This window comes from Engystomops pustulosus, unplaced genomic scaffold (genome assembly GCF_040894005.1).
Source record: "Engystomops pustulosus unplaced genomic scaffold, aEngPut4.maternal MAT_SCAFFOLD_251, whole genome shotgun sequence".
In the NCBI taxonomy this organism is placed as follows: Eukaryota; Metazoa; Chordata; class Amphibia; order Anura; family Leptodactylidae; genus Engystomops; species Engystomops pustulosus.
This window is the reverse complement of record NW_027285130.1, coordinates 30,283-48,655: the sequence shown is the minus strand read 5'-3', so window position 1 is coordinate 48,655 and position 18,373 is coordinate 30,283. Positions and strand designations below refer to the sequence as shown.

Below are 18,373 nucleotides of genomic sequence, written 5' to 3'. Positions count from 1 at the left end.
GCTGTTTCTGGTCCCTCGTGACCCAGTGATACAGTTTCTGGTCCCTTGTGACCCAGTGATGCTGTTTCTAGACCCCGTGACACAGTGATGCAGTTTCTGGTCCCTCGTGACCCAGGGATGAAGTTTCCGGACCCTCATGACCGAGGGATGCATTTTCTGGTCCCTATTGACCCCGTGATGCTGTTTCTGGTCCCTCGTGACCCAGTGATACAGTTTCTGGTCCCTTGTGACCCAGTAATGCTGTTTCTGGACCCCATGACCCAGTGATGCAGTTTCTGGTCCCTCATGACTGAGGGATGCATTTTCTGGTCCCTATTGACCCCGTGATGCTGTTTCTGGTCCCTCGTGACCCAGTGATACAGTTTCTGGTCCCTTGTGACCCAGTAATGCTGTTTCTGGACCCTATGACCCAGTGATGCAGTTTCTGGTCCCTCATGACCGAGGGATGCATTTTCTGGTCCCTCTTGACCCAGTGATGCAGTTTCCGGACCCTCGTGACCCAGTGATGCAGTTTCTGGTTCCTTGTGACCCAGGGATACAGTTTCTGGTCCCTCATGACCTAGTAATGCAGTTTCTGGACCCTCATGACCCAGTGATGCAGATTCTGGTCCCTCATGACCCAGTTATGCAGTTTCTGAACCCTTTTGACCCAGTTATGCAGTTTCTGGACCCTCATGACCCAGTGATGCAGTTTCTGGTCCACTGTGACCCAGTGATGCAGTTTCTGGTCCCTTGTAACCCAGTTTCTGGTCCCTCGTGACCCAGGGATGCAGTTTCTGGTCCCTCATGACCCAGTGATGCAGTTTCCGGATCCTTGTGACCCAGTGATGCAGTTTCTGGTCCCTTGTGACCCATTGTTGCAGTTTCTTGACGCTCATGACCCAGTGATGCAGTTTCTGGACCTTCATGACCCAGTGATGCTGTTTCTGGTCCCTTGTGACCCAGTGTTGCAGTTTCTGGATCCTCATGACCCAGTGATGCAGTTTCTAGACCCTCGTGACCCAGTGATGCAGTTTCTGGTCCCTTGTGACCCAGTGATGCTGTTTCTGGACCCCGTGACCAAGTGATGCAGTTTCTAGTCCCTCGTGACCCAGGGAAGAAGTTTCCGGACCCTCATGACCGAGGGATGCATTTTCTGGTCCCTCTTGACGCAGTGATGCTGTTTCTGGTCCCTCGTGACCCAGTAATGCAGTTTCTGGTCCCTTGTGACCCAGTGATGCTGTTTCTGGACCCCGTGACCCAGTGATGCAGTTTCTGGTTCCTCGTGACCCAGGGATGAAGTTTCCGGACCCTCATGACCGAGGGATGCATTTTCTGGTCCCTCTTGACCCAGTGATGAAGTTTCCGGACCCTCGTGACCCAGTGATGCAGTTTCTGGTCCCTTGTGACCCAGGGATGCAGTTTCTGGTCCCTCATGACCCAGTAATGCAGTTTCTGGACCCTCATGACCCAGTGATTCAGATTCTGGTCCCTCATGACCCACTTATGCAGTTTCTGAACCCTTTTGACCCAGTGATGCAGTTTCTGGACCCTCATGACCCAGTGATGCAGTTTCGGGTCCCCAGTGATGCAGTTTCCAGATCCTTGTGACCCAGTGATGCAGTTTCTGGTCCCTTGTGACCCATTGTTGCAGTTTCTTGCCGCTCTTGCCCAGTGATGCAGTTTCTGGACCCTTGTGACCCAGTGATGCTGTTTCTGGACCCCGTGACCCAGTGATGCAGTTTCTGGTCCCTTGTGACCCAGGGATGAAGTTTCCGGACCCTCATGACCGAGGGATGCATTTTCTGGTCCCTCTTGACCCAGTGATGAAGTTTCCGGACCCTTGTGACCCAGTGATGCATTTTCTGGTCCCTTGTGACCCAGGGATGCAGTTTCTGGTCCCTCATGACCCAGTAATGCAGTTTTTGGACCCTCATGACCCAGTGATGCAGTTTCGGGTGCCCTGTGACCCATTGATGCAGTTTCTGGTCCCTTGTAACCCAGTTTCTGGTCCCTCGTGACCCAGTGATGCAGTTTCCGGTCCCTCATGACCCAGTGATGCAGTTTCCAGATCCTTGTGACCCAGTGATGCAGTTTCTGGTCCCTTGTGACCCAGTGTTGCAGTTTCTTGCCGCTCATGCCCAGTGATGCAGTTTCTGGACCTTCATGACCCAGTGATGCTGTTTCTGGTCCCTTGTGACCCAGTGTTGCAGTTTCTGGATCCTCTTGACCCAGTGATGCGTTTTCTGGACCCTTGTGACCCAGTGATGCAATTTCTGGTCCCTTGTGACCCAGTGATGCTGTTTCTGGACCCCGTGACCAAGTGATGCAGTTTCTAGTCCCTCGTGACCCAGGGATGAAGTTTCCGGACCCTAATGACCGAGGGATGCATTTTCTGGTCCCTCTTGACCCAGTTATGCTGTTTCTGGTCCCTCGTGACCCAGTGATACAGTTTCTGGTCCCTTGTGACCCAGTGATGCTGTTTCTGGACCCCGTGACCCAGTGATGCAGTTTCCGGTCCCTCGTGACCCAGGGATGAAGTTTCCGGACCCTCATGACCGAGGGATGCATTTTCTGGTCCCTCTTGACCCAGTGATGCAGTTTCCAGACCCTCGTGACCCAGTGATGCAGTTTCTGGACCCTTGTGACCCAGGGATACAGTTTCTGGTCCCTCATGACCCAGTAATGCAGTTTCTGGAACCTCATGACCCAGTGATGCAGATTCTGGTCCCTCATGACCCAGTTATGCAGTTTCTGAACCCTTTTGACCCAGTGATGCAGTTTCTGGACCCTCATGACCCAGTAATGCAGTTTCTGGTCCCCTGTGACCCAGTGATGCAGTTTCTCGTCCCTTGTAACCCAGTTTCTGGTCCCTCGTGACCCAGGGATGCAGTTTTTGGTCCCTCATGACCCAGTGATGCAGTTTTCGGATCCTTGTGACCCAGTGATGCAGTTTCTGGTCCCTTGTGACCCAGTGTTGCAGTTTCTTGACGCTCATGACCCAGTTATGCAGTTTCTGGACCTTCATGACGCAGTGATGCAGTTTCTGGTCCCTTGTGACCCAGTGTTGCAGTTTCTTGACGCTCATGACCCAGTTATGCAGTTTCTGGACCTTCATGACTCAGTAATGCAGTTTCTGGTCCCTTGTGACCCAGTGATGCAGTTTCCGGACCCTTGTGACCCAGTGATGCAGTTTCTGGACCCTCATGACCCAGTGATGCTGTTCCTGGTCCCTCGTGACCCAGTGATACAGTTCCTGGTCCCTTGTGACCCAGTGATGCTGTTTCTGGACCCCGTGACCCAGTGATGCAGTTTCTGGTCCCTCGTGACCCAGGGATGAAGTTTCCGGACCCTCATGACCAAGGAATGCAATTTCTGGTCCCTCTTGACCCAGTGATGCAGTTTCCGGACCCTCGTGACCCAGTGATGCAGTTTCTGGTCCCTTGTGACCCAGGGATGCAGTTTCTGGTCCCTCATGACCCAGTAATGCAGTTTCTGGACCCTCATGACCCAGTGATTCAGAATCTGGTCCCTCATGACCCAGTTATGCAGTTTCTGAACCCTTTTGACCCAGTGATGCAGTTTCTGGACCCTCATGACCCAGTGATGCAGTTTCAGGTCCCCTGTGACCCAGTGATGCAGTTTCTGGTCCCTTGTAACCCAGTTTCTGGTCCCTCGTGACCCAGTGATGCAGTTTCCAGACCCTCGTGACCCAGTGATGCAGTTTGTGGTCCCTTGTGACCCAGGGATGCAGTTTCTGGTCCCTCATGACCCAGTAATGCAGTTTCTGGACCCTCATGACCCAGTGATTCAGATTCTGGTCCCTCATGACCCACTTATGCAGTTTCTGAACCCTTTTGACCCAGTGATGCAGTTTCTGGACCCTCATGACCCAGTGATGCAGTTTCGGGTCCCCAGTGATGCAGTTTCCAGATCCTTGTGACCCAGTGATGCAGTTTCTGGTCCCTTGTGACCCATTGTTGCAGTTTCTTGCCGCTCATGCCCAGTGATGCAGTTTCTGGACCCTTGTGACCCAGTGATGCTGTTTCTGGACCCCGTGACCCAGTGATGCAGTTTCTGGTCCCTCGTGACCCAGGGATGAAGTTTCCGGACCCTCATGACCGAGGGATGCATTTTCTGGACCCTCTTGACCGAGTGATGAAGTTTCCGGACCCTTGTGACCCAGTGATGCATTTTCTGGTCCCTTGTGACCCAGGGATGCAGTTTCTGGTCCCTCATGACCCAGTAATGCAGTTTTTGGACCCTCATGACCCAGTGATGCAGTTTCGGGTGCCCTGTGACCCATTGATGCAGTTTCTGGTCCCTTGTAACCCAGTCTCTGGTCCCTCGTGACCCAGTGATGCAGTTTCCGGTCCCTCATGACCCAGTGATGCAGTTTCCAGATCCTTGTGACCCAGTGATGCAGTTTCTGGTCCCTTGTGACCCAGTGTTGCAGTTTCTTGCCGCTCATGCCCAGTGATGCAGTTTCTGGACCTTCATGACCCAGTGATGCTGTTTCTGGTCCCTTGTGACCCAGTGTTGCAGTTTCTGGATCCTCTTGACCCAGTTATGCTGTTTCTGGACCCTTGTGACCCAGTGATGCAATTTCTGGCCCCTTGTGACCCAGTGATGCTGTTTCTGGACCCCGTGACCAAGTGATGCAGTTTCTAGTCCCTCGTGACCCAGGGATGAAGTTTCCGGACCCTCATGACCGAGGGATGCATTTTCTGGTCCCTCTTGACCCTGTTATGCTGTTTCTGTTCCCTCGTTACCCAGTGATACAGTTTCTGGTCCCTTGTGACCCAGTGATGCTGTTTCTGGACCCCGTGACCCAGTGATGCAGTTTCCGGTCCCTCGTGACCCAGGGATGAAGTTTCCAGACCCTCATGACCGAGGGATGCATTTTCTGGTCCCTCTTGACCCAGTGATGCAGTTTCCAGACCCTCGTGACCCAGTGATGCAGTTTCTGGACCCTTGTGACCCAGGGATACAGTTTCTGGTCCCTCATGACCCAGTAATGCAGTTTCTGGAACCTCATGACCCAGTGATGCAGATTCTGGTCCCTCATGACCCAGTTATGCAGTTTCTGAACCCTTTTGACCCAGTGATGCAGTTTCTGGACCCTCATGACCCAGTGATGCAGTTTCTGGTCCCCTGTGACCCAGTGATGCAGTTTCTCGTCCCTTGTAACCCAGTTTCTGGTCCCTCGTGACCCAGGGATGCAGTTTTTGGTCCCTCATGACCCAGTGATGCAGTTTTCGGATCCTTGTGACCCAGTGATGCAGTTTCTGGTCCCTTGTGACCCAGTGTTGCAGTTTCTTGACGCTCATGACCCAGTTATGCAGTTTCTGGACCTTCATGACGCAGTGATGCAGTTTCTGGTCCCTTGTGACCCAGTGTTGCAGTTTCTTGACGCTCATGACCCAGTTATGCAGTTTCTGGACCTTCATGACCCAGTAATGCAGTTTCTGGTCCCTTGTGACCCAGTGATGCAGTTTCCGGACCCTTGTGACCCAGTGATGCAGTTTCTGGACCCTCATGACCCAGTGATGCTGTTCCTGGTCCCTCGTGACCCAGTGATACAGTTCCTGGTCCCTTGTGACCCAGTGATGCTGTTTCTGGACCCCGTGACCCAGTGATGCAGTTTCTGGTCCCTCGTGACCCAGGGATGAAGTTTCCGGACCCTCATGACCAAGGAATGCAATTTCTGGTCCCTCTTGACCCAGTGATGCAGTTTCCGGACCCTCGTGACCCAGTGATGCAGTTTCTGGTCCCTTGTGACCCAGGGATGCAGTTTCTGGTCCCTCATGACCCAGTAATGCAGTTTCTGGACCCTCATGACCCAGTGATTCAGAATCTGGTCCCTCATGACCCAGTTATGCAGTTTCTGAACCCTTTTGACCCAGTGATGCAGTTTCTGGACCCTCATGACCCAGTGATGCAGTTTCGGGTCCCCTGTGACCCAGTGATGCAGTTTCTGGTCCCTTGTAACCCAGTTTCTGGTCCCTCGTGACCCAGTGATGCAGTTTCCAGACCCTCGTGACCCAGTGATGCAGTTTCTGGTCCCTTGTGACCAAGGGATGCAGTTTCTGGTCCCTCATGACCCAGTAATGCAGTTTCTGGACCCTCATGACCCAGTGATGCAGTTTCTGGACCCTCATGACCCAGTGATGCAGTTTCTGGTCCCCTGTGACCCAGTGATGCAGTTTCTCGTCCCTTGTAACCCAGTTTCTGGTCCCTCGTGACCCAGGGATGCAGTTTTTGGTCCCTCATGACCCAGTGATGCAGTTTTCGGATCCTTGTGACCCAGTGATGCAGTTTCTGGTCCCTTGTGACCCAGTGTTGCAGTTTCTTGACGCTCATGACCCAGTGATGCAGTTTCTGGACCTTCATGACGCAGTGATGCAGTTTCTGGTCCCTTGTGACCCAGTGTTGCAGTTTCTGGACCCTCATGACCCAGTGAAGCTGTTTCTGGTCCCTCATGACCCAGTGATGCAGTTTCTGGTCCCTTGTGACCCAGTGATGCAGTTTCCGGACCCTTGTGACCCAGTGATGCAGTTTCTGGACCCTCATGACCCAGTGATGCTGTTCCTGGTCCCTTGTGACCCAGTGATGCTGTTTCTGGACCCCGTGACCCAGTGATGCAGTTTCTGGTCCCTCGTGACCCAGGGATGAAGTTTCCGGACCCTCATGACCAAGGGATGCAATTTCTGGTCCCTCTTGACCCAGTGATGCAGTTTCCGGACCCTCGTGACCCAGTGATGCAGTTTCTGGTCCCTTGTGACCCAGGGATGCAGTTTCTGGTCCCTCATGACCCAGTAATGCAGTTTCTGGACCCTCATGACCCAGTGATTCAGAATCTGGTCCCTCATGACCCAGTTATGCAGTTTCTGAACCCTTTTGACCCAGTGATGCAGTTTCTGGACCCTCATGACCCAGTGATGCAGTTTCGGGTCCCCTGTGACCCAGTGATGCAGTTTCTGGTCCCTTGTAACCCAGTTTCTGGTCCCTCGTGACCCAGTGATGCAGTTTCCAGACCCTCGTGACCCAGTGATGCAGTTTCTGGTCCCTTGTGACCAAGGGATGCAGTTTCTGGTCCCTCATGACCCAGTAATGCAGTTTCTGGACCCTCATGACCCAGTGATGCAGATTCTGGTCCCTCATGACCCAGTTATGCAGTTTCTGAACCCTTTTGACCCAGTGATGCAGTTTCTGGACCCTCATGACGCAGTGATGCAGTTTCTGGTCCCCTGTGACCCAGTTTCTGGTCCCTTGTAACCCAGTTTCTGGTCCCTCGTGACCCAGGGATGCAGTTTCTGGTCCCTCATGACCCAGTGATGCAGTTTTCGGATCCTTGTGAACCAGTGATGTAGTTTCTGGTCCCTTGTGACCCAGTGTTGCAGTTTCTTGACGCTCATGACCCAGTGATGCAGTTTCTGGACCTTCATGACGCAGTGATGCTGTTTCTGGTCCCTTGTGACCCAGTGATGCAGTTTCCGGACCCTCATGACGCAGTGATGCAGTTTCTGGTCCCCTGTGACCCAGTTTCTGGTCCCTTGTAACCCAGTTTCTGGTCCCTCGTGACCCAGGGATGCAGTTTCTGGTCCCTCATGACCCAGTGATGCAGTTTTCGGATCCTTGTGAACCAGTGATGCAGTTTCTGGTTCCTTGTGACCCAGTGTTGCAGTTTCTTGACCTTCATGACGCAGTGATGCTGTTTCTGGTCCCCTGTGACCCAGTGATGCAGTTTCTGGACCTTCATGACGCAGTGATGCTGTTTCTGGTCCCCTGTGACCCAGTGATGCAGTTTCTGGTCCCTTGTAACCCAGTTTCTGGTCCCTCGTGACCCAGTGATGCAGTTTCCAGACCCTCGTGACCCAGTGATGCAGTTTCTGGTCCCTTGTGACCAAGGGATGCAGTTTCTGGTCCCTCATGACCCAGTAATGCAGTTTCTGGACCCTCATGACCCAGTGATGCAGTTTCTGGTCCCCTGTGACCCAGTGATGCAGTTTCTCGTCCCTTGTAACCCAGTTTCTGGTCCCTCGTGACCCAGGGATGCAGTTTTTGGTCCCTCATGACCCAGTGATGCAGTTTTCGGATCCTTGTGACCCAGTGATGCAGTTTCTGGTCCCTTGTGACCCAGTGTTGCAGTTTCTTGACGCTCATGACCCAGTGATGCAGTTTCTGGACCTTCATGACGCAGTGATGCAGTTTCTGGTCCCTTGTGACCCAGTGTTGCAGTTTCTGGACCCTCATGACCCAGTGAAGCTGTTTCTGGTCCCTCATGACCCAGTGATGCAGTTTCTGGTCCCTTGTGACCCAGTGATGCAGTTTCCGGACCCTTGTGACCCAGTGATGCAGTTTCTGGACCCTCATGACCCAGTGATGCTGTTACTGGTCCCTCGTGACCCAGTGATACAGTTCCTGGTCCCTTGTGACCCAGTGATGCTGTTTCTGGACCCCGTGACCCAGTGATGCAGTTTCTGGTCCCTCATGACCCAGGGATGAAGTTTCCGGACCCTCATGACCAAGGGATGCAATTTCTGGTCCCTCTTGACCCAGTGATGCAGTTTCCGGACCCTCGTGACCCAGTGATGCAGTTTCTGGTCCCTTGTGACCCAGGGATGCAGTTTCTGGTCCCTCATGACCCAGTAATGCAGTTTCTGGACCCTCATGACCCAGTGATTCAGAATCTGGTCCCTCATGACCCAGTTATGCAGTTTCTGAACCCTTTTGACCCAGTGATGCAGTTTCTGGACCCTCATGACCCAGTGATGCAGTTTCGGGTCCCCTGTGACCCAGTGATGCAGTTTCTGGTCCCTTGTAACCCAGTTTCTGGTCCCTCGTGACCCAGTGATGCAGTTTCCAGACCCTCGTGACCCAGTGATGCAGTTTCTGGTCCCTTGTGACCAAAGGATGCAGTTTCTGGTCCCTCATGACCCAGTAATGCAGTTTCTGGACCCTCATGACCCAGTGATGCAGATTCTGGTCCCTCATGACCCAGTTATGCAGTTTCTGAACCCTTTTGACCCAGTGATGCAGTTTCTGGACCCTCATGACGCAGTGATGCAGTTTCTGGTCCCCTGTGACCCAGTTTCTGGTCCCTTGTAACCCAGTTTCTGGTCCCTCGTGACCCAGGGATGCAGTTTCTGGTCCCTCATGACCCAGTGATGCAGTTTTCGGATCCTTGTGAACCAGTGATGCAGTTTCTGGTCCCTTGTGACCCAGTGTTGCAGTTTCTTGACGCTCATGACCCAGTGATGCAGTTTCTGGACCTTCATGACGCAGTGATGCTGTTTCTGGTCCCTTGTGACCCAGTGATGCAGTTTCCGGACCCTCATGATCCAGTGATGCAGTTTCTGGTCCCTCGTGACCCAGTGATGCAGTTTCTGGTCCCTCATGACCCAGTGATGCAGTTTCCGGACCCTTGTGACCCAGTGATGCAGTTTCTGGACCCTCATGACCCAGTGATGCTGTTCCTGGTCCCTCATGACCCAGTGATACAATTTCTGGTCCCTTGTGACCCAGTTATGCAGTTTCTGGTCCCTCGTGACCCAGGGATGAAGTTTCCGGACCCTCGTGACCGAGGGATGCATTTTCTGGTCCCTCTTGACCCAGTGATGCAGTTTCCGGACCCTCGTGACCCAGTGATGCAGTTTCTGGTCCCTTGTGACCCAGGGATGCAGTTTCTGGTCCCTCATGACCCAGTAATGCAGTTTCTGGACCCTCATGACCCAGTGATGCAGATTCTGGTCCCTCATGACCCAGTTATGCAGTTTCTGAACCCTTTTGACCCAGTGATGCAGTTTCTGGACCCTCATGACCCAGTGATGCAGTTTCGGGTCCCCTGTGACCCAGTGATGCAGTTTCTGGTCCCTTGTAACCCAGTTTCTTGTCCCTCGTGACCCAGTGATGCAGTTTCCGGTCTCTCATGACCCAGTGATGCAGTTTCCGGATCCTTGTGACCCAGTTTTGCAGTTTCTTGATGCTCATGACACAGTGATGCAGTTTCTGGTCCCTTGTGACCCAGTGTTGCAGTTTCTGGACCCTCATGACCCAGTGATGCAGTTTCCGGACCCTCGTGACCCACGGATGCAGTTTCTGGCCCCTCATGACCCAGTGATGCAGTTTCCGGTCCCTCGTGACCCAGTGATGCAGTTTCTGGACCCTCATGACCCAGTGATCCAGTTTCTGGTCCCTTGTGACCCAGTGATGCTGTTTCTGGACCCCGTGACCCAGTGGCGCAGTTTCTGGTCCCTCGTGACCCAGTGATGCAGTTTCCAGTCCTTCGTGACCCACAGATGCAGTTTCTGGACCCCCATGACCCAGTGATGCAGTTTCTGGACCCTCGTGACCCAGTAAGTTCAGTATATGGCAGTGCATCCTCCTATCACAGGAGAATCCTGGACTTTAGAGTATGAAATGCGTCGTCCTAAGCTGCTGGATGCGTCGCCGTGTGCATTGTGTGACACAGCCTCTCTCTGTATTACTCTCTATGTCCTGCCTTGTCTACCCTCGGGGGGGGGGGGGGGGGGGTAGCCCCCGCCTGGGGGTAGTTGTGGACAATGGGTGATGTATTGATCCATGGTGACGGGCTCCGCCCCTCGTCCTTGCGGGATATTTGCATATTAGATCCTGATTATTTGTGTTGGACACTTTATTACCGTCTGGAGCATTCCTTGTTTCCTGGATGATATTTTCCGGTGTGATGTAACCTGCCCCCCCCCCCCCCCGCGCTCCGGGATGTGTCACTACAATATATAATAAAGGTCCTCCTGTGTCATAGCAGATCCCCTCTGGGACCCCCAGAAGACCCCCACAGCAGTGGCAGTGATGCAGTTTCTGGACCCTCGTGACCCAGTTTTCAGATCCTCATGACACAGTGACGCAGTTTCCGGAACCTCATGACCCAGTGATGCAGTATACAGCCCGTCGTGACCCAGTGATGAAGTTTCTGGTCCCTTGTGACCCAGTGATGCAGTTTCCGGACCCTCGTGACCCACGGATGCCGTTTCTGAACCCTCATGACCCAGTGATGCAGTATACAGCCCCTTGTGACCCAGTGATGCAGTTTCTGGACCCTCATGACCCAGTGATGCAGTTTCTGGTCCCTCATGACCCAGGGATGCAGTTTCTGGTCCCTCATGACCCAGTGATGCAGTTTCTGAACCCTCATGACCCAGTGATGCAGTATACAGCCCCTCGTGACCCAGTGATTCAGTTTCTGGACCCTCATGACCCAGTGATGCAGTTTCCGGACCCTCGTGACCCAGATTCTGGTCGCTCGTGACCCAGTGATGCAGTTTCCGGACCCTCATGACCCAGTGATGCAGTTTCCGGACCCTCACGATCCAGTGATGCAGTTTCCGGTCCCTCATGACCCAGTGATGCAGTTTCCGAACCCTCGTGACCCAGTGATCCAGATTCTGGTCGCTCGTGACCCAGTGATGCAGTTTCCGGACCCTCATGATCCAGTGATGCAGTTTCCGGACCCTCATGATCCAGTGATGCAGTTTCTGGTTCCTCGTGACCCAGTTTCTGATCCTTCATGACCCAGTCATGCCATCCCCTTTTTTGATTCCCCTTATCTTTCTCACTGGTGTGAATGACCACATCTCTTTCTGTAAGGCACCAGAAGCAGGTTTTCTCCTGGTTTCTCCAGAATATAGACTTCATGAGAGTTTCCCTTGGACCAACCACTGCCCTTAGAGCTGGTCCTAAGTGCTGCTAAGGGTCCCTTCAGGACTAATCCCCCCCGGGAGCTGCAGTATTTTTCAGATTTACGACCCCCATGGGAAGGGGCCTAATAAGTGTCCACAATGTGAGGAGTCACGGTGACACAGCATCATCATAACATTATTATTGGCTTCCGATACTTATATAATCTTATTGATTAGTCTTCGCTATCAGTGACCCTCAGCATCACGAGAGGGTGATAAGGGTGTCCCGTGGTGTCAGCGGGTTTACTGTATTCGGACAACTCGTTACATAATCAATCACTGTAACAATGTATCAGTCATTACAGGCCATAAAATCCTCAATGATAAAACTTCTGTTTATAATCAATTGGATCCAAGGAGCCGAGAGCTCCGCCCCCTCCTGGCTATATAAACCTTGGCATCTGTGCCACCTTCACTGCTGCATCCCCACAGGCACCCAACAGCACCCAGACCCACCCGCCATGTCTCAGCAGAGCAACCTCATTCACATCTACAATGGGATCCCCTTCACCACCCGCTCCTCCGCAGACCTGCTCCAATCTCTGGACCAATTCCAGGCCCGGGACGACGATCTGCTGCTCGTATCTTATCCAAAATCCGGTAAGTGGAGCATCTGCAAACCCTCACTAGGTGCAGCTATAAGCAACCTGATAGTCAGTGATGAGGAGGGGGGTGCTGGTGGGATCCAGCACAGGTGAAGCAGAGGGTGGCGGTGGGATCCAGCAGAGATGAGGCGGGGGTGTCAGCGGGATCCAGCAGAGATGAGGGGGGGGGGCGGTGTCAGCAGGATCCAGCAGAGATGAGGTGGGGGGGTGTCAGCGGGATCCAGCAGATATTAAGGGGGGCTTCAGTGGGATCCAGCAGAGATGAGGGGGCGGGGGGTGTCAGCGGGATCCAGCAGAGATGAGGCGGGGGGGGGGGGGGGTGTCAGCAGGATCCAGCAGAGATGAGGGTGGGGTTGTCAGTGGGATCCAGCAGAGATGAAGGGGCGGGGGGGGGGGGAATAGGGTCCGTCAGCCCCTTCTGTGCCCCTCACCCCTCTCATCTGTCGCCCCTCTGTAGGAACGCACTGGTTGGCAGAGATTATGAAGCTTCTGTACTCCTCCAAGGTCACCCTCACCTCCGCCATCGAGTTTGGAGAAACGACCAAACTGGAGGAACTGAACAACCTGACGACGAAGAGGATCATCCCCACCCACCTCAACTACCACATGCTACCCAAGGACTTCAAGGCCAAGAAGTGCAAGGTGGGGGCCCGGCGGGAGACAGAGGCAGGGGGGCGTGACCAGGAGACAGGGGGAGGCGGCGGGGGGTCAAGGGGGCACGGCCGTGAAGACGAAGGGCGTGGCGGGGAGGGGAGGGGGGGGAGCACCACGGCTGAACCAGACAGGGGACGAGGGGTCTCTCCAAGGATGGGTCCAAACAGCAGAATCACTAATCTCTCATTTCTGCTGAGTTTCCATTCACTGACAGCAGGCAGAGATCTTAGGAACAGTGGGATTGTATCTCAAAAACTGGTGGATACGGTGTATCTAAGCTCATGCCACCTCCCCACAGGCGATCTACATCATCCGCAATCCTAAGGACACGGCCGTATCGTTATATCACTACTACAGGGAGAACCCCAACCTGCCGACCATCGAGGGCTGGAACACCTACCTGGACATGTTCCTGCACGGAGAAGGTGACATAAAGCAGGGCTGATAACAGAGAGTAGTAGAGAAGAGACGAGGCTGCTCCTGTGCCTGTCTCTGGTTACATAACACTTGTGGCTGATACATTGTAACAGAACAGGAGATCAACATCAGTATCTCTGCCTCCCGCTACATCCAGTCTCTGTATCTCTGCCTCCCGCTACATCCAGTCTCTGTATCTCTGGTACAACCTGCTGATGTCTCTGTGTGACTCTTCCAGTCTCTGTATCTCTGGTACAACCTGCTGATGTCTCTGTGACTCTTCCAGTCTCTGTATCTCCGGTACAACCTGCTGATGTCTCTGTGTGACTCGTCCAGTCTCTGAATCTCTGGTACAACCTGCTGATGTCTCTGTGTGACTCGTCCAGTCTCTGAATCTCTGGTACAACCTGCTGATGTCTCTGTGTGACTCGTCCAGTCTCTGAATCTCTGGTACAACCTGCTGATGTCTCTGTACACCCTGCTGATGTCTCTGTACACCCTGCTGATGTCTCTCTGTGACTCTTCCAGTCTCTGTATCTCTGATACAACCTGCTGATGTCTCTGTGTGACTCGTCCAGTCTCTGTATCTCTGGTACAACCTGCTGATGTCTCTCTGTGTGACTCTTCCAGTCTCTGTATCTCTGGTACAACCTGCTGATGTCTCTGTGACTCCTCCAGTCTCTGTAATCTCCGGTACAACCTGCTGATGTCTCTCTGTGACTCTTCCAGTCTCTGTATCTCTGGTACAAACTGCTGATGTCTCTGTGTGACTCGTCCAGTCTCTGTATCTCTGATACAACCTGCTGATGTCTCTCTGTGATTCTTCCAGTCTCTGTATCTCTGGTACAACCTGCTGATGTCTCTCTGTGACTCGTCCAGTCTCTGAATCTCTGGTACAACCTGCTGATGTCTCTGTACACCCTGCTGATGTCTCTGTACACCCTGCTGATGTCTCTCTGTGACTCTTCCAGTCTCTGTATCTCTGATACAACCTGCTGATGTCTCTCTGTGATTCTTCCAGTCTCTGTATCTCTGGTACAACCTGCTGATGTCTCCGTGTGACTCTTCCAGTCTCTCTGTATCTCTTGTACACCCTGCTGATGTCTCTGTACACCCTGCTGATGTCTCTGTACACCCTGCTGATGTCTCTGTACACCCTGCTGATGTCTCTGTATCTCTGTACACCCTGCTGATGTCTCTGTACACCCTGCTGATGTCTCTGTACACCCTCCTGATGTCTCTGTACACCGTGCTGATGTCTCTGTATCTCTGTACACCCTGCTGATGTCTCTGTACACCCTGCTGATGTCTCTGTACACCCTGCTGATGTCTCTGTACACCCTGCTGATGTCTCTGTACACCCTGCTGATGTCTCTGTACACCCTGCTGATGTCTCTGTACACCCTGCTGATGTCTCTGTACACCCTGCTGTCTCTGTACACCCTGCTGTCTCTGTACACCCTGCTGATGTCTCTGTACACCCTGCTGATGTCTCTGTACACCCTGCTGATGTCTCTGTACACCCTGCTGATGTCTCTGTACACCCTGCTGATGTCTCTGTACACCCTGCTGATGTCTCTGTACACCCTGCTGATGTCTCTGTACACCCTGCTGATGTCTCTGTACACCCTGCTGATGTCTCTGTACACCCTGCTGATGTCTCTGTACACCCTGCTGATGTCTCTGTACACCCTGCTGATGTCTCTGTACACCCTGCTGATGTCTCTGTACACCCTGCTGATGTCTCTGTACACCCTGCTGATGTCTCTGTACACCCTGCTGATGTCTCTCTGTATCTCTGTACACCCTGCTGATGTCTCTGTACACCCTGCTGATGTCTCTGTACACCCTGCTGATGTCTCTGTACACCCTGCTGATGTCTCTGTACACCCTGCTGATGTCTCTGTACACCCTGCTGATGTCTCTGTACACCCTGCTGATGTCTCTGTACACCCTGCTGATGTCTCTGTACACCCTGCTGATGTCTCTGTACACCCTGCTGATGTCTCTGTACACCCTGCTGATGTCTCTGTACACCCTGCTGATGTCTCTGTACACCCTGCTGATGTCTCTGTACACCCTGCTGATGTCTCTGTACACCCTGCTGATGTCTCTGTACACCCTGCTGATGTCTCTGTACACCCTGCTGATGTCTCTGTACACCCTGCTGATGTCTCTGTACACCCTGCTGATGTCTCTGTGCACCCTGCTGATGTCTCTGTGCACCCTGCTGATGTCTCTGTGCACCCTGCTGATGTCTCTGTGCACCCTGCTGATGTCTCTCTGTGATAATCCTCTGTGCGCAGTTGTCTGCGGCTCTTGGTTCGATCACATCCTGAGTTGGGAGAAGCATCGCAATGAGATGGGGACGCTCTTCCTCTACTACGAAGCCATGAAAAAGGTGAGACCCGGCTCATAGGCTCCAGCACTCCTGCTGCCAGGGGATGCTGGGAGTAGTAGTCGCCTCCTGCTGCCAGGGGATGCTGGGAGTAGTAGTCGCACCCTGTACCAGGGCCTGCTGGAAGCAGTAGTCGCACCCTGTACCAGGGCCTGCTGGAAGCAGTAGTCGCACCCTGTACCGGGGCCTGCTGGGAGTAGTAGTCACACCCTGTACCAGGGCCTGCTGGAAGCAGTAGTTACACCCTGTACCAGGGCCTGCTGGGAGTAGTAGTCACACCCTGTACCAGGGCCATGCTGGGAGTAGTAGTCACACCCTGTACCAGAGCCTGCTGGGAGCAGTAGTTACACCCTGTACCAGGGCCATGCTGGGAGTAGTAGTCACACCCTGTACCAGGGCCATGCTGGGAGTAGTAGTCACACCCTGTACCAGAGCCTGCTGGGAGCAGTAGTTACACCCTGTACCAGGGCCATGCTGGGAGTAGTAGTCGCACCCTGTACCAGGGCCTGCTGGGAGTAGTAGTCGCACCCTGTACCAGGGCCATGCTGGGAGTTGTAGTCGCACCCTGTACCAGGGCCATGCTGGGAGTTGTAGTCGCACCCTGTACCAGGGCCATGCTGGGAGTAGTAGTCGCACCCTGTACCAGGGCCATGCTGGGAGCAGTAGTCACACCCTGTACCAGGGCCATGCTGGGAGTAGTAGTCACACCCTGTACCAGGGGATGCTGGGAGTAGTAGTCGCACCCTGTACCAGAGCCATGCTGGGAGTAGTAGTCGCACCCTCTACCGGGGGATGCTGGGAGCAGTAGTCGCACCCTCTACCGGGGGATGCTGGGAGCAGTAGTCACACCCTGTACCAGGGGGATGCTGGGAGTAGTAGTCGCACCCTGTACCAGAGCCATGCTGGGAGTAGTAGTCGCACCCTCTACCGGGGGATGCTGGGAGCAGTAGTCGCACCCTCTACCGGGGGATGCTGGGAGCAGTAGTCGCACCCTCTACCGGGGGATGCTGGGAGCAGTAGTCACACCCTGTACCAGGGGGATGCTGGGAGCAGTAGTCACACCCTGTACCAGGGGGATGCTGGGAGTAGTAGTCGCACCCTGTACCAGAGCCATGCTGGGAGTAGTAGTCGCACCCTCTACCGGGGGATGCTGGGAGCAGTAGTCGCACCCTCTACCGGGGGATGCTGGGAGTAGTAGTCACACCCTGTACCAGGGGATGCTGGGAGTAGTAGTCACACCCTGTACCAGAGCCTGCTGGGAGTAGTAGTCACACCCTGTACCAGGGGGATGCTGGGAGTAGTAGTCGCACCCTGTACCAGGGCCATGCTGGGAGTAGTAGTCGCACCCTGTACCAGGGCCATGCTGGGAGCAGTAGTCACACCCTGTACCAGGGGATGCTGGGAGTAGTAGTGACACCCTGTACCGGGGCCTGCTGGGAGCAGTAGTCACACCCTGTACCAGGGGATGCTGGGAGTAGTAGTGACACCCTGTACCGGGGCCTGCTGGGAGCAGTAGTCACACCCTGTACCAGGGGATGCTGGGAGTAGTAGTGACACCCTGTACCAGGGGATGCTGGGAGTAGTAGTGACACCCTGTACCAGGGGATGCTGGGAGTAGTAGTGACACCCGCTGTGCTGCTCCTTCTCCCTGCAGGATCCCTTCCAGTCAGTGCGGAGGATCTGCAATTATTTAGGGATCAACATCAGCGAAAACGAGATCCACGAGATCTGCAAGAAGACGTCGTTCTCCGAGATGAAGAGTAACGTGGAGAAGGAGAAGTACGAGCCGAGCCACACCGTCTGCTCCCTCACCTCCAACAGGAAGCTGGTATTCCGCAAAGGTAAGTGCCCCCCCCAGGGTGGTACACCCCGATCCTGCTGTCACCTCCAGCGGCGGCCATGTTTGGGGGGCTGGATTTGGTTGTGGGGTTATGGGGTAAGTGCCCCCGATCCTGCTGTCACCTCCAGCGGCGGCCATGTTTGGGGGGCTGGATTTGGTTGTGGGGTTAGTGGTAACAGGGAGGGCCCCCGCCGTGCGCTGACAGGTCTCCCCTTCTCCTCTGCAGGGACTGTGGGTGACTGGAAACATTACTTCACCAACAAGCAGAACCGCCTCTTCGACGAGATGTACCGGACCAAGATGGACGCCAGCGGCCTCGCCAAACACATCCACTACGAAAACTGAGCCCACGCCGCGCCCTGGATCAATGTTACATACACCACGGAGGGTGCACAGCCGCCCCACTGCCCCCCAGGGGGATGTACGGGGGGTTCACTGCAGGACAAGCCAATTCTGGGGGGCACTTAGTGGGGGGGCTCAGGGGTCACTGTGCCCTCGAGAGGGCGCAGGCACAATCCAGCATCTTCCATGTCCTTCCATTACTACACTCCATGTGCTGACGCATTATGAGCCGTCCACAGCTGTAAACACTGGAGCGAGCTGCATAATGTGTACTTACAGCTCTGAAACGCGTCAGTGCGACCTGCAGGACCCCACACAGGGATACATACACGCTAGACACTTACCTTACACCAACACAACCAATACAGTGCACCGAAACGCGTCAGTGCGACCTGCAAGAGCCCACACAGGGATACAC

At 54.1% G+C, this 18,373-nt stretch overlaps 1 protein-coding gene across 1 annotated transcript in view; it reads left to right on the top strand.

The window, feature by feature from the left end:
- The window catches only part of LOC140110328 (sulfotransferase 1C2-like), a 40,342-nt gene extending 22,240 nt beyond the window's left edge, over positions 1-18,102 (top strand). The window contains exons 2-7 of the mRNA XM_072132171.1: positions 12,132-12,299; positions 12,762-12,946; positions 13,257-13,383; positions 15,682-15,776; positions 17,428-17,614; positions 17,840-18,102. Of these exons, the coding sequence (XP_071988272.1) occupies positions 12,161-12,299; positions 12,762-12,946; positions 13,257-13,383; positions 15,682-15,776; positions 17,428-17,614; positions 17,840-17,958 (852 nt within the window). The 5' untranslated portion in view covers positions 12,132-12,160 and the 3' untranslated portion in view covers positions 17,959-18,102. The remainder of the gene's footprint in view (positions 1-12,131; positions 12,300-12,761; positions 12,947-13,256; positions 13,384-15,681; positions 15,777-17,427; positions 17,615-17,839) is intronic.
- Positions 18,103-18,373: the final 271 nt, after the last annotated feature.